General features: G+C 37.7%; 1 protein-coding gene across 12 annotated transcripts in view; it reads left to right on the top strand.

The window, feature by feature from the left end:
• Positions 1-4,318: 4,318 nt before the first annotated feature.
• LOC109048154 (rho GTPase-activating protein 44-like) overlaps positions 4,319-15,567 on the top strand; it is a 50,016-nt gene continuing 38,767 nt past the window's right edge. For 4 of the 12 annotated variants that reach the window (XM_042719937.1, XM_042719955.1, XM_042719965.1 and 1 more), the window contains exon 1: positions 4,320-4,702. In XM_042719937.1, coding sequence (XP_042575871.1) covers positions 4,650-4,702 — 53 coding nt within the window. In that variant the 5' untranslated portion in view covers positions 4,320-4,649. Of the gene's footprint in view, positions 4,703-15,567 lie in introns of all 12 variants that reach the window. The other 8 variants (XM_042719927.1, XM_042719995.1, XM_042720002.1 and 5 more) reach the window with 5 other exon arrangements.

Below are 15,567 nucleotides of genomic sequence, written 5' to 3' on the forward strand. Positions count from 1 at the left end.
TGGTTGGACATTAAATGAAGGTTTAAAATGCTAGATGTAACACAAGTAATTGTATTTTTATGAGAGCAATAAACCAAAATTCTCATATTTTGAGTTTCCAATCCATAGGTCCATAGGTTTTTGTTGCTTAATTTTGCATATTCATCCTCACAGATATTTTGTGCTTATTACAAGCAGGAAAAGGTGATAAATACATGTCTAGAGTGATGCCAAGAGCAATCCAGAGGTGACTTATCAGGTCCATCGTCCTGCCCTGCGTTTAGCGTCTCAGAGCTGTGGAGACAGCCATCATTTTCTGTTACCCAATCTGTCTAGAAACAACCTTTCCAGTTTAGACTTGCAAATAATTCTTAACGCTTCTAATTTCACAGTGTTTTCATTAGGCACGGTGAGAGGGATAGTCATGACTCCAGCACCTTTTAAAGATTGGTCTCTGCACTTCTCCAGTCTGGAAGAGCATTTAAAGGCATGTGCCATGCACAGACAGGTTAGTAATAACAGTGCTTTTGGCCTCTGACATTAGATGCTTTAGAAGTCAGTCTATGAAGCAACACACTGTTAATGAAGTTCTTAATTGGTGGTAAGAGGCACAGCTTCAAACACAACTCCTCCTCAACAGATAGTAAAATGACACTCTTTGTGAAGAAGCCGTGGTCACACATGTTTTGTATGAACTTCCCCTGTAGACGGTGGGAGGGTCCAGCTACAGGTCACAACCTGGATTTGATACCTTTAACATCACCTGTGCCTGTTAGCCACAGTTAGCTTTGTTCTTAATAATGCAAGCAGAATGAAAAGGGTATAACATTACAACATTTGCATTTCAAAAGCCCCATCATAAAGAGAAGGTGAGATATATGGTGTAAATACAGGGATTAAAGACGCTCAAATTTAGTATTATTTGGCATTCTGTCCCACTTGTGCTATACTGCATTGAAGGTCCACTTGTCAGATAATATATTAATTAAATAAAGGACACTTAATAATACTTATTCCACCCCAAAATGAAAATTTTGTCATTAATCACTGACCCCCATGTTGTTCCAAACCCGTAAAAGCTTTGTTCGTCTTTGGAACACAATTTTAGATATTTTGGATGAAAACCGGGAGGCTTGTGACTGTCCCATAGACTGCCAAGTAAATTACACTGTCAAGGTCCAGAAAAGTATTTAAGACATCGTCATAATAGTCCATCTGTCATCAGTGGTTCAACCATAACATTATGAAGCGACAAGAATACTTTTTGTATGCAAAGAAAACAAAAATAACAACTTTATTCAACAATTCGTCTCTCCACATCACCGTTGTGATTAATGACAAAATTTTCACTTTGAGGTGGAGTATCCCTTTGAGTACTCCTTTGAGTGCCAACTGAAAAATAAATTTTACTTTAAAGTATGTTTTAAATCAATTAAAAGTATTAAATTACATTAAAGATGTACTTAATTCCTAGTGGGTAAGAAGAGCACTCTAAAGTTCAACTGCATTTGATATAAATTTAAACTATCATGCAATTTAATTTAATAACAGTTAACATGCAATTAAATGTCCGAAGTTCAGTTTGTACTTAATTATATATATTTTTTTTTTACGTAGTATATTATTTCTGTAACTGTGTATGTACACAGTAAATGCTATACGTCTATATCCATCGGTAAGAAAAAGATTTCTACATAACAATGAAAACAGCAAATTTTTGCAAGGACAGGTATGTAAAAAACACCCTCTGTATTAATCACCTGAAGAGATAGCAGTTTGGCTGCTAGCAGACTTGCTATAGTTACATAATCTTCTTAATGTCAGGAACACCTTTATGTTCAGAAGTCAGCAATATCAAGCAGAAATATCTTACAGGTAAGTTCAAATGGAAAAGCAGAACACTTTAGTACGATCAACAGCAAAGGTCAGGGGTACTAAAGGTCATGAACTTTGGGGAAACAGTACTTTGAGACAATCACTAGTCACCAGACAGCAAAGTCAGATGAAGACATAATAATAGCTTGACTTTAAGGTTAGTATTTTTCATGCCATTATTTGTAAATCATAAAGTAAACGCACAGTACCATCTATGCACAAATGAAATTATTATCGCGTTGTTTTCTTGAGCTTCACGTTTTCAGTAATATCTTCACTATATGCCTTTTCCCCTTTGACCTCTTCCATTCTTCCATTCCTCTCACTTCTCAGTATGACAAGGGCATGATGAAGTGAGCTTCAGAAGGAAATTCAGAGGAAGGGGTCTTTTTAGGGAATGTACATGCTTGGGAGCCCCTTTCATATTGATTTAAGACAGTCAGGAGAGCATCCAAAACGGCTTGTTTGCCGGTGCACGGTTCCCGCACAAGTCTGGCAGCACTAATAGATTCGTCATCGATTCTTAGATGTGATTAATATTTGTCTCCAGACTAATAAAAACTAATGACAGAGTTGGGGTCAGAGGGTCGAGATCAAGGCTTATAGGATGTCCTCTCAATTTCCAGCCACCCAGATTAATGGGGCCCCTGTGGTATAGGAGCAGTGAGTGGCTATTTTTCAGTATCACTTACTCAATGAGGCCTCTGAACCCTTAGGCCTCAGTGCACTGCCCACCTGTTGCCCCATTAACTACTAATGGAGTGCACAACCGCCAGTTTGCAGGGAAGTGGGGGAGTTAGTTTTGTAGTTGCTTTGAAAAGCTTTGATTGTTCTATTTGTAGTTGACAAATAGCATGACAATGAGGTTCCATTTGTTGTGCAGAGGACTCGTTTGGTTCTCATGATCTTGTGCAATACGAGGAACTGAAAACAGACATGAGAGCAAAGCTTCACGATGAAACTTTTAAGCAAATGTGAAAAATGGGAAAGTTGATGGAGAGTATCACATCTCTTTTTTCCTGCAATCAACAAGCAATAGAGAGTGAAAAACGGCGTTGGCTATTTTTGGATATTTTTTAGTAGGCTAAGAGCTATTTCACAAAAAGAGACAAGCCGTTTGACGTGTGATGCACAATATGCTGTTGTGTCGGATGTGTGAATCAATCTTTTTTTTGTAACATTGTTAAAATGACACCATATGGTAGCCTGTCATCACCATTTCAACACCTCAATCTCTATTTTTATACTAATTGTCTTATACTAATTTAATGTTTATCATTCTGATTTCTACATCTGACAAGTTTGATTTCTCACCTTCCCCAGCATCTTCACGCTGAGTTATGCAGCTCCTTAAAGCATCTTTGAATTCATCTTTAATCAAAAGAGTCAAAATTATGTAAATATTTTTGGATGTACAAATTAAGATAAACAGTTCATGGTGGTGTTTTAGTTCACAAGATTAAAGCATAGCCTAAATGCTGTTTTTTTTTCTTTGTAATGTGTGAAAATATATCGTTGTCTAGGTACAACAAGGCTGCCAAAAGAGTTATGAATATAAATCATATCAAGCTTTAAAAGAATTCCCCAAAATTTACTTGAGATACAATCTGTTGTCTCTTGCAATGGACAATAATGCAATTGCTGGCTGTCAGAGAGCCACACGATGGCAGTGTCATCTTTATAAAGCCCCAGATTTCAGCTCGTGTTCCCAGTGGAAATAACATTCGCAAAATTTGTTCAGTTCCCAATGGGAATAACCTTCGCGAAACTAATATGTAGTGTTGTTGTTTCTTTAATATTACAGCATCTAACTGACTTGGTTACTACTGTGGTTATTTTGAGTGACGTTGGTGATTAGTTTGTTTACAACAAAAATTCCATAAAGAAAAAGGGCACTTCACATGCCCGGATGATGCACTTAATTAATAAAATAATCGTATAACTACACAAGACGGTTGAGTATAGTGCTAGATTAAGTGCATATAGTGCGTCATTTGGCACACAACTGTCTCTCAACGCGTTATGGTGCTTTCATGCAAGATTTTTCACCATTTGTGATTAATAACCTCGACAATGTGTAACATTAAGCTATGTCATATTAAATGTAGTAAATTGAAAAGGTCAGAATCTGATTAATCAAAAATAAATACATTTAAAATGTATTAAGTTGCCCTGCATATAATAAACAAGCTTATAATAAAAAAGCTATTTTTTAATTAATATAAATGCGGTTTTCTTGCGTCACGAATTTAATGAGGTAAGAACCGTGGCTGTGTTTATGATTGGTTGTCTGTTGTAAAAATAGTTCTCCCCGCTAAAAGCGCTCTGCTCAGTATTAGAATTTCATAGTAACGGTTTCGTCCAGCTGCTGTTTAAGTAGTTTACAGTTTTTTTTTTTTGTCTAAGAGCGTTCTTTATGAGTGAACTGCTGCAGTGCGAACTAAACGCCATCCAGCTCCACTGCATACCTGTCTGTCCACCGAACTAAATCAAAAGCGCTCGGCACATGGATCGTGTGTAATAAGACTACACTTCCCATGCTGCACCGCGCTCGCGTCGTTCCGCTACTGTCACTTTGCCGATGTGAGAATCGCCCAGCAGCATCTCAGCCGAGCAGCAGTGCAAAAATGCACTGAAATACGCATCTTAGGACATTTCCACCCTCTTTCGGTTTGCCATGAGGGCGTGTGATAGGAATAACGGGGATGTTCGCACCGGATTACGTCCCTTTATTTTGAGAGAAATGCGGATTGTTTTGCGCTCGAGGTGTTAACGCAGGAAAAAAAAATACAAAAATGAAGAAGCAATTCAATCGGATGCGACAGCTCGCCAACCAGACTGTTGGCAGGTGAGCGCTATGATCTTGAATGCGATCGTTTTACACCATGACGAAGTTTATTTATTATTTATTCACTTATTTATTCGCAGAAAAGAATCCCTAACTGCAGTACCAATTCACATTTATTTTCCCATTCAAACTTTAACTGTTTTCTAAATATATAAATGTATATTTAAGCATTTTTAGTAGCCATTACCACAAATAGCATCTAGCATCTTGATTGCGCAATGCATCTTAAAATAGCTTTATGCATTATCACACCCATGCAATATTAGGCATTATGATTATTATAAATGCATAATTGGAGGTTGTGCATCCGTGTTCTGTGCGTAACGGGATCACTGCAGAGGTATTTCTTCCAGCAAAATGCCTCTCGGAGGTTCCCGATGGCACTGACACTACACCCCCTGCACAAACCTCCCGGATACATTTCCATCAAATGCAGCTTAATGTAGCACTGCTGTATAAGCTTACATTGATTTAAATGAGAGGTATGAGAATGACATGTCTCCAGTGCCAGCTGATGCAGATGGATGCGGTGGATGGATGCGGATGGGAGGAAAATGGCAAAGGCGCAATGTTTTCATCGCACACTGATCTATGGGGGAAAAAAAAAGAAAAAAAGAGGAGGAGTTGGGTGCAGTACATCAGCAAGATCTGTCACTGATGGAGAAGGTCATCACTGCTTCAGAAAGCACAGCTTCGAATTTCCAAATCCAGTGCATTATAGTGCAGATTGCGAAAAAGTTGCTGCGTGTTTTTTTTTTGGTTGCTGCTGATATGCTTGCCCCATTTATCTTGTTTATGTTGGAGTGGGTGTGCGTTGCTTGACCTTTCACATGTTTGGATTGTTCTTTACATTCTTCGCTCACCCACCTCTCTTCTCACATGGTAAGGAGGGCAGCTTGTCATGCATTGTGAAAGGCCAGAAGGTGTGTGTCGCTATCGGGCAGCTCCTTGCTGGGTGATTATGCCACAGTGTTGTGGGTTATCATTTCAGATACATTCTCTGTGGGTGGTTAGAAGGGAAGCTTCTCTTTTACTGCCTCTGGCTGGCATCAGCAGGCCAGTGGAAAATGGCAAGCCAGCTCCTCCAAACCGGTTCCAGCATTGCTCGGGGCATGAGATTGTGTGTGTGTGTTTGTGCGTAAGCCCTGCATTAGTATTCTCTACCTTTCCCTGGTAATGTCCAGGGAACTGTGGCAGCGGCCCTCTGTGGCATTCTGTCTATAGCTGTGCGGTAATGAGAAACAACCTGTTTCCTAAACACCACAGATTCCTGACTCATTAATAATATGTTCCTGGGTCTGGGAGGGCATGCTGGACTGATGTTTGCTTTGGAAAAAGATTTGCATGTTCCTGTCATGTACTGTTAGAAGTACAGAGCTGTATCTCCTAATATCAGCTGAGATTTGCACTTCGATACTGTGTTGATGACCTTGACAGATTTGTGCAGAGGTAATGCAGTGTAGGAGATGATCCATGACTCTTGCTACGTCACTGATTTTTGTTATCCATTATCAACACCATTTTTCTTTGTGAATATTTAAAGTCAGCATGAAATCAAAATAGACATTATTTTCTTAATGTGTTCCTGCTCTTATTGCGAACAATTTTGAATGCATACATATATTTTTGACCAAATTTGAATCCGAAAGTCATCACTTATTTTTCTTGTGACTAATGTAGTCAAGCCAAACATATTTAGATCTGCCTTCATTTTGGTATTCAGTACTTGCTTTTCACATTATAGTCGACATGAAATGGAAATTACAATTGCTGTGTTTAACTGATAATTTTATATTTTATATTATGACACATTTTTAGTTATTTGATTATTTTCTGTTTTTATTCTGAACTTGATGAACGATTATTAACATGAAAGATAAATATTTATTAACGTATGAAGGATAAGTCTTACATTATATATTTCACTGACTCAAAACAGTGAAACCAACATTTTTGAAGCCATTGTAAAATAGCTGATACACAAAATAGTTGATAATCTACAGTATATAAATCTACAGTATATACATTTTATATAAACTGTAAATGACTAGTGTGTACATTTGTATTTATGTGTCTGACATTTGTCCAGATGCATTTATTGCTGTGCCAGTGCCACCCAGCCTCTCCGCTGCTTTCATTTCTCATCATTTGTAAATCACATTTCCTCTTGCCCACTGTGATAAAAATGACTACCCCCGGCTCTGTGTGTATGTGTTCGTCTAGTTCAGGGGCCAGTATTTGTGCTTTTTCTCCTTGTTCTCATTGTGACTATATTTATAGTCTTCTCATTCATGTTTTTGTGGCAGTGAGGGTTTTTGGTGGGGTTGAGTACTGCCTGTAGTGTTTTCTCTCTCTCGGGAAGTATGGCAGCCTCCCTTTTCCTTCAGAACTGCTGGATTGTTGTTACTGGGGAACAGTACATTGTAAGTGCTTATGGAGTTGTGTGTGTTTTTCATCGTCAGCAGAGAGGTTGGGAATAGTGTGTATGTTGATTAATGGCCCTGCGTAACAAAGGTGCTCACACAACAGTGAGTGCCAACACATTACAGGAGAATCCTTTCTTATATATACACCAAACACTTATGTTTTACTTTAGAGTGCGATCATCAGTAAGTGGTAAAGGTCCATTTTGCACATTTCTTTCCAATGAGTCTAACGTGATCCAAAATTTCAAGCTACAAAAAAGTGTATAAAGCCATATTAAAAGTAATTAAGATGAATCAAGCAGTTCAATCCATTCCTTTTGTAGAGACACATGATTGCTTTATATGATGAACAGATTACAGATTGATAAACATTGAACAGATTGATAAACATTGATCAATTCACATACACAGAGCACATCAAACAGGCACTGAAAAAATTTAGTGTAGAAACAGTTTTCACTCAGAATGAATTATGAAATAAACATATGTTTTACACATTAAATTTTGAAGTAGAAAATAGTATTTTTGTACAATTACTGTATTTTCTTGAAAAACATACTTCGAACAAGTTTTATTTACAACTTCGGAAGAAAAAAAGTACACAGTAATTGGAAGTATATAAAACATGTTATTATGAACTCTCCCTTTAAGTCATCATAAGGGAGGCAAATGTTGATATCTTTGACACCTTGTTTTGGCCAAATTCAAAGCCAGCATCCCAGAATGCATTGCGTCAACCACATTGAAAAAAAAATTGTGGGCGGAGTTGAGAAGCAAATTAATAAAAATAAATTAATTCAATACAGACAAGTGACAATAAGAACGTTCCATCTAATTGAAAAGTGATTGTTTCAGCCAGTATTTGTGTGTGCAATGCATATTAGTGGTAATTGGTGTTAACTTATAGCATAATGCTAAGCCAACTGTGAGCCTTGAGTTGAGCGGTTAGTCTCTCTCAAATATATTTCTCTTCCCTATAGTCCAGTGGCTGACTTTATATATTGTTTCTCTATGTTATCATTATTCATGCCTTGAAGACAATTTGACGCCTCCAATTTCAGATTCTTTATTGTTTTGCCAGATCTAAACTTGTGCGAGCCTGGGTTCAGAAGCCGAGTCTCTAGCCCCGCTACTGTAGCGCTATCATTAGCCGAGCCTATATTTGATGTAAGTCACAGGGACAGTCTCTTTTTTCACACATCATGGCATCTCTTCGTCTCTGTATCTGCAGTGGCCTAGTTTTTAATTAGATGGGAAATGCTTCTATAAAGAGGTTCTCCTTCCTTCTCGTCACTCCTCCAGCCTCCACCCCAGTGTCTCAGGGGGCGTGCAGGTGTGCAGTGTCAGCAGCAGCAAGACCAAACTCATGCCAGCTACTGGTGTGTGTTCAGAATGAAAGAAAAAATGATTTCCAGAAGACTAAAAGCAACTTAAAACATTCTGCTGTGCTGTTCTGTTCTACTTGTGATCAGACCCAGTAGTGAGAGACGGGATGACTGATAGAAGTTTTAGAAGTTCTAGACCTTTAATTTGAACTTGCTCTAAGATGAATACTAGAATAATAGCATAGTATTAGAACATTTGATTAAATAAAAAAAGTATACTAGATTCATGGCTGTAACAAGGGTTTGAAAATGAGTGAGGTTTGGGGTGGGGTTAAGAATTGTGCTATAATTACCCCTACAAAACTTATTATATACACTGAACACTATAAAAGAGACACACATGTAGATGTTTGTGAAAGATGTTTTCTGTTTTGGAGGGATGAACATTGTTAAATTATACCATATTTACCATTTAATTACACCATCAAAATTTGGTATATTTTATTTTGGAATATTTTACTGTAGGTTAGGGGTGGATAATTCAATCAGTTGTTTATTATTCATACAACAATAAATACTACTATCATAGCTTTCATTATTAACCGTTGCTATACAGATGATAACCTTGTCTACTGCTCTTATGGATGTTTTAAGCATGACTTTGTGAAAATTTAACTACTACATTGAATGAAATAGCATAGACTTGTGTTTGCATATTTCATTTCATTCTGTAAACTACCTGTTCTACAGATCTGTGTAGTGTTAAAAGCTACTGTTTTTGATGGTGTTTGATGGTGTTCTGACAGAATAGCACGATGCTTTTTTGCGTTATTCGCCTTACCGAATGTGGTATCCTGTCAACAATAACGAGTCCATGGGATTTTTTCAGTCAGTTTAAGTGCCGACAATGCAGTGTTGCCAGATATGAAAACAAATGAAAACAAATAAAAACCGAAAAATAAAATGAAAAATAAACCAAAATTAGATTTTTGCAAATAACATAAGAACGATATTGCTAACCCTAAACTGCAATGTCCCACTTTATTAACTTTCTAAAGTGTCAAATTAAGTGGAAAAGACAAGTCTAAAGGCACTTATAATCCCAGACGCTAAACATTAAAATACGTTTCCATGAAAATATGAAACAGCGTAACTGTTTTCAACATTGATAATAATAAGAAGTGCTTGTTTATCACCAGATCAGCATATTAGAATGATTTCTGAAGGATCATGTGACACTGAAGATTGGTGCAATGATGCTGAAAATTCAGCTTTGCATCCCAGAAATGAATAAATTACCTGGTTAAATATATTACAATAGAAAAAAGTTATTTTAAATTGTAATAATATTTTACAATATTACTGTTCTTACTGTATTTTACCGAATCACTGCCTAATGGAAGGCAGAAAGAAGAAAGAAAGGCATACCTTTTATTCTCGTTGTAGTATTTTTGTTGCTGCCGCCGCCATGTTATACAGACGCTGTGTGTTTCACTGTGAAAGCGAAACGACTTTGTTTGGCCTTCCAAAAGAGGACGATATCCGCTTCGTCATGCCTGGGGCTGATCCGTGCTGGTCGCTGAGGAAATACATCAACTTTGAATTGTGGATCGCAGAATCGGCTTTCACCGTGGATGAAGTGGAGTCCAGCCCGGGGTCGTCACATGTGGTTGCCGCAAGCACAAGGTACGCTACTTCGTAGAATCTGCCTCACTCTAGACCGTGGCTCACTCTAGGCCTCCGGCCTCCGCTCACTCGTGTGTGATGCTGTTTCACTGAGAAAGTGAAACTACTTTGTTTGGCCTTCCAAAAGAAACCACAACTAGAAATCATGTTTATATCACGTTTATAATGGGTTTTATGTTTATGTCTCGTGGCTCTGGCCGGACAAGGCATCACAATATGTTAAGAGGCGTAACATTTCCGTCACACGCTTGATGCATTCGGCCAATCACAACACGCTGGATAGCTGGCCAATCACAGCACACGTTTCAGAAGGCGGGGCATAGAGAAGAAACAACAATGTACAGTATGTGGAAAATAATGTGTTTTTTTTAACCTTAAACTGCATAAACACATTTCATTACACCAAATACACAAAACAATGTTCTTTTTAGCAGCATCATATGACCCCTTTAAGGCTTCAATTAAAGGGATACTCCACCCCAAAATGAAAATTTTGTCATTATTCACTTACCCCCATGTCGTTCCAAACCCGTAAAAGCTCTGTTTGTCTTCGGAACACAATTTAAGATATTTTGGATGAAAACCTGGAGGCCTGTGACTGTCCCATAGACTTCCAAATAAATAACAGTGTCAAGGTCCATAAAAGGTTTGAAAGTCATCTTCAGAATACTCCATCTGCCATCAGACGTGCAATCTGGATTATATGAAGCGACGGGAACACTTTTTGTAAGCGAAGAAAACTAAAATAACTATTTCAATAATTCCTTTGTCATCGGTCTCCTCTGTGTCTCTCCATATCACTGTATGCTGTGTATGCTCTTCTGTGTCATCTGCGCCACAAGGATGCGCTGTTTCTACGTGTGTTTTCAAAGCAGACCTTCTGGATGAATCCTGTGATGACATCAGAAAGCAACTTTGAAGTGTAATTGATAAAAATAGTACATCATGACTCTTTCTACGGATTCCAGAACATTCTGGAACAGAACATAATAGCTGAGACCTCTAGCGTCAAATCCTTGCACACTTTCCACTTATGTCTTTCTGTCTCTTTTCCCCTTGTCTCTCACACTCCATGCTCTTGTTCCAAAGACCAGGCCTTTTGAAATAATACTCGTTGCTGTGCAGTAATAGATGTCTGTTGAGCAATTACGGGCAGGCAGCCCCTCTCTAATGCATGGTCCAATTACTTGAACGAATCCACTGTTTGGAATGGACTACTCTTTCTCTCTCGTTGTCTATGTCAATCTGTCTCACCCCTCTGCCTGGCTCACGAAACACACACTCTCAACCCGGAATACATTATTGCTCAGTTGGCACATAGGATTCTCATGACATCTTTCTGACCACAAGCAAGCATTTGCAGTTGCAAATCGAACCCAGATTGACTAGGGTTACAGAGCAGAGACTGCTGCTTTCTGTGATGGGTTTGTTCATGGGAATGTGTGAGATTTCTCAAGGCTGTGTCAGAGCGCATGCCCTCTGAATGATAACTGTTGAAATGAGGTAATACTTGACACAGTATAATGAAGAATGGACAGAGTACTTCTATAAAAGATGATTGTGAAAAAGTGCAACACTCAATATGGCAGCTGTAAGAAAGGAAGTTTGATTAATTATTTGATTTCCAACCAGTGATTAGAAAACAGAATTAAACTCAAATTTGAACTTATTATTATTGTTTTTTTCCACTATGAGCTCTAGCTATGTATTTGTATGTAAATGTATTTATATGTATTTTTATCGTTTGTGGAAGGCATAGGACCATAAAAAGTATGTCCAATCATTTCTTTCGGTCTGAGGGCTATGATAGGCTGTTCTGCCTGCCTCTCAACGTATGTATTTGCATACCTCTGTGCACCCTGTTCAGGCAGATATGATATGTCATTAGCGCGTTCCATTACACCATTGCAGACCGAGAGAGAATGGAAGGTGTTATTATTGGAATATTATGCACTTTGTACTGTACGGTGAGGAAATCTGACAGCGTTGCATTCAATCCTCCACCGACGCCATCTATCATCGTGTCGCTGGTTAGCCTCTGGTCTGTCTGTGCGCGTTCATGTGTTTTGGAGGAGGCCTGGCTTTGGAGAGTGATTTGTAGGGAGGTTGGGATCTTATGTTTCAAGGCTAGTTGATTTCATTTTGATGCTGTGAATCACAATGTGATTACAGATTATGCAATGATTCAGTGTATCATCAACAGCATAGCAGCGCAAAGACATGCAGTATACCCAGTAATTCATGCTCAGAGCTTTTCTGTTTGGCAGCTCCATCAACACGATGTTGTTCCTTAAGCTCTGGGTGGACGCATCCCAATTTGATCTGGAGTGTTAAACCAGTTTTGGTTTGCCAAATTAAGATGGATCGGTGCCACCTTCAAATGTAGGAATGCTTTCCTGAAGCTCAAAAAGTACAGCATGAGACTAACAACGGCAAGTAAACGGGTTTGATTCCCAGGGAATGCATGAACTGATTCGAATGCAATGTCGCTTATATTCAAAGTTGTAATGGTTCTGTGTAAATGAAGTGCCACATAGAGTCACCTGAAACTTAACTTTCCACGTCTCTTCTTGTGCACAAGAACTTCAGCTTTGTGCATCAACTTTAAGCATGTGATTCATTTTTTTCTAGTGGTGATGAGCTGTTCCGAAACAGCAGAGGTGAGATCACTTCTCAGTCAGGAGTTCTTGCATGATTGGATGTTTGGTTGAATCAGGGAGATGTCACTACCGCTCAAGACTCTGCAGGACTTTTCTTACCTGCATTAGCAGCGCTCATTATTAGACTGACTCATACATTTCTCATTCGCTCATTCTGAGCACTTACAGAGCATATGATTTATATAACTGCTAAATTTCCCTTCTCCGGTAGCTAACTTGTCTTGAGGGCTTCAGGATCATGCAGGCCACAGCGGGGGGCATATTCTGTTGGTGATAAAATTGTTCAGAAGGATGAACCTCATCCACTAACTATAGTGTAGTTTGCATGCCTCAAGTTGCATGTGCACATATTTATTTGTATCGCAATAAATTTAGAGGGGAAAAAGAATAGCTTTTTAAAACTAAAAGCACAACATGTTCTCCCTTACCAAAAAGTAGTATACTTCAAGTTTATTTTATAAGTATACTTAAGTAAAGTTCAAGTATATTTTTAAGTATACTTTATGTAGCAAGTATACAAATATCAGTGTTCTAGTAGTATACTTGGAAGTGTACTGTTTCAATACTCCTTGGGACAAATTGGCCCACTTTCTAGTATATAAAAGTATACTTTTATGTATACTTTGAGTATAACAGTAGCAAACTTTGAGTACACAACTAGTTTACCTCTCAAGATTTGAAGTATAGTCTCAGTAAACTACTAGTTTAGTAGTTTTATACTGCAAGTATACTCATAAGTTTTCTCATAAGATGGAGTCGATCAACACGCCAGAGCTGGACTGTAGTTATTACCTCTTCATCAGTGGACGTTTATTCAATAACGTTACAGTTTTGATGCTGTTTCATGTCAGATGATCGTGTTACATGTGTTAGTATCTGTTGTTTCTTTTTCTTCTTCACTTGTGTGTTTTTGGAAATTCTGTACAGAAGATGTGTACTAGCGCCCTCAATCGTATAACAATGAAAACACGGATTCTAGGAGTTACTCAAAAAAATAAATTAACTCAAATTGTCCTCAAATGTTCTTTTTAATTTTAAATTAGCCAAGTTACGCAATCCACACTCATTTTAAAGGCTTTATATCTCTACAATATTTACTTTTTCAACAGTTCTTGTTTATTTATTTTTTATTTTTCTGAAATAGAGGTTTACTGTATCTACTGTATAATTCAACAATAAATTAGTCTGTTTCCTCTTGTTTTGTTAAATGCTACAGATCTGGCAGAAATCCTTCTTCATTTAAAGCTACATTTTGTTTGTTCTTAAGACCAGATTCCCCCTCCAGATCTGTATTCATCTCACTGTCACTGTCCATTTTTTTCAGAACTTTGTCTTGGCAGTTAATGATATAGGAATCTCACATTTGGTTGCTTAGTAACCATGCATCTCGTTTTTTAAGCCTGTTCATCTACAGCATGCTGCCTACTTGATATTGGTAATTACATCCTGTTATTTCAGGAAGGTGAAAAGACAAAGTAGAGCCATGTGCTTTTAGCATCCAAGGTCCAAATGCACCCTACAGAAATATGCTGTAATTAAATGGCCGCATACTATTTGTTAGGGGACTTAATTTGTGTAATGTGCAGCATAGCCTTTTAATCAACTTTTGGAGCTGTGTTAACCATAAGAAAGAAGTCACTTTGTTGATGTTTTTAATATCTCAGTTGTTTTCTTGCACTTTAATGTTGGCATGAAAATTTGTAAATGCATGTTATTAATCTTATTGTGATTGTGATTCATTCATGCATAGGTTAAATTCTTTTATTTATTTTTTAATTGACTTTTTAATCAACATTATTTAATATTTAATCTCTGGTGATGTTCTTTGATCATTTCGTCTGCTTAAAAAATTCTTTCATCATTTACTCAAGTTCCACAAAAGAAGATACTTTAAAGAAAGTTGGTAAACTGTTGACGGTACCCATTTAATTCCATAGTAGTTTTTTTTTCATACTATGGAAGTCAATGGCTACCACCAACTGTTAGGTTTCCCACATTCTTTAAAATATCTTATATCTTTGTGTGTTCAATAGATTAGAAACCAGATGAGCCATTCTGCTCAGATTTACATAATCATAATATGGAAGAAAATATCTGTCATTTACTGGAGACACCAATGAGATTTCTTTGTTAGTTTTCTTTGGATTGAAGAGATCTCAGAACTTCTCAAATGGTGCTCAAATTTGCAAAGATACAACATTATTTCAATATGAACTCAGATCAGATTCAGATATCACCAGAGTTATGCTATCCACATTCACTTTATAGCTCTGTATCTCTCTAATATTGTGATTAAGATGATTCTTAAAACATAACTGAGAACCCCATTACGTATCCTAAGCTGTGAAAGAGCAACAAAACATTCATGCTTTATCTGATGTTGTACCTTTAGGTCAGACATCTGGGCATATGTTATGTGCTGCAGGGACAGGACGGTTCAATTCTATTTTTATAAATCAGATTTTACACTCCCTGAATGAATGATGTTTCAGAATGTGTTTGTGTGTGTTCCTTGCAGTTATTCTTGCATATTTAACAGAGTGGTGACCTAGTTCACTGCAAGGCCCTAGTAAGTGGGTTTCTCTGTTTTACTCGTCCTTCAGTCCTATCATCTTAGGATAGCATTTATGTCTCTTGCTGCATTTTGATGTAGAAATTTTCATAAATATACTCTGTATAGAGATCCTCTAAAAGCAGGTCTCGCATGAAAATGCAGTTCACCGCCAACGCTCCAGGCCTGCTTCTCTTTCTCTCACACACTCTTCCTC

Source organism: Cyprinus carpio, chromosome A3, assembly GCF_018340385.1.
Source record: "Cyprinus carpio isolate SPL01 chromosome A3, ASM1834038v1, whole genome shotgun sequence".
In the NCBI taxonomy this organism is placed as follows: Eukaryota; Metazoa; Chordata; class Actinopteri; order Cypriniformes; family Cyprinidae; genus Cyprinus; species Cyprinus carpio.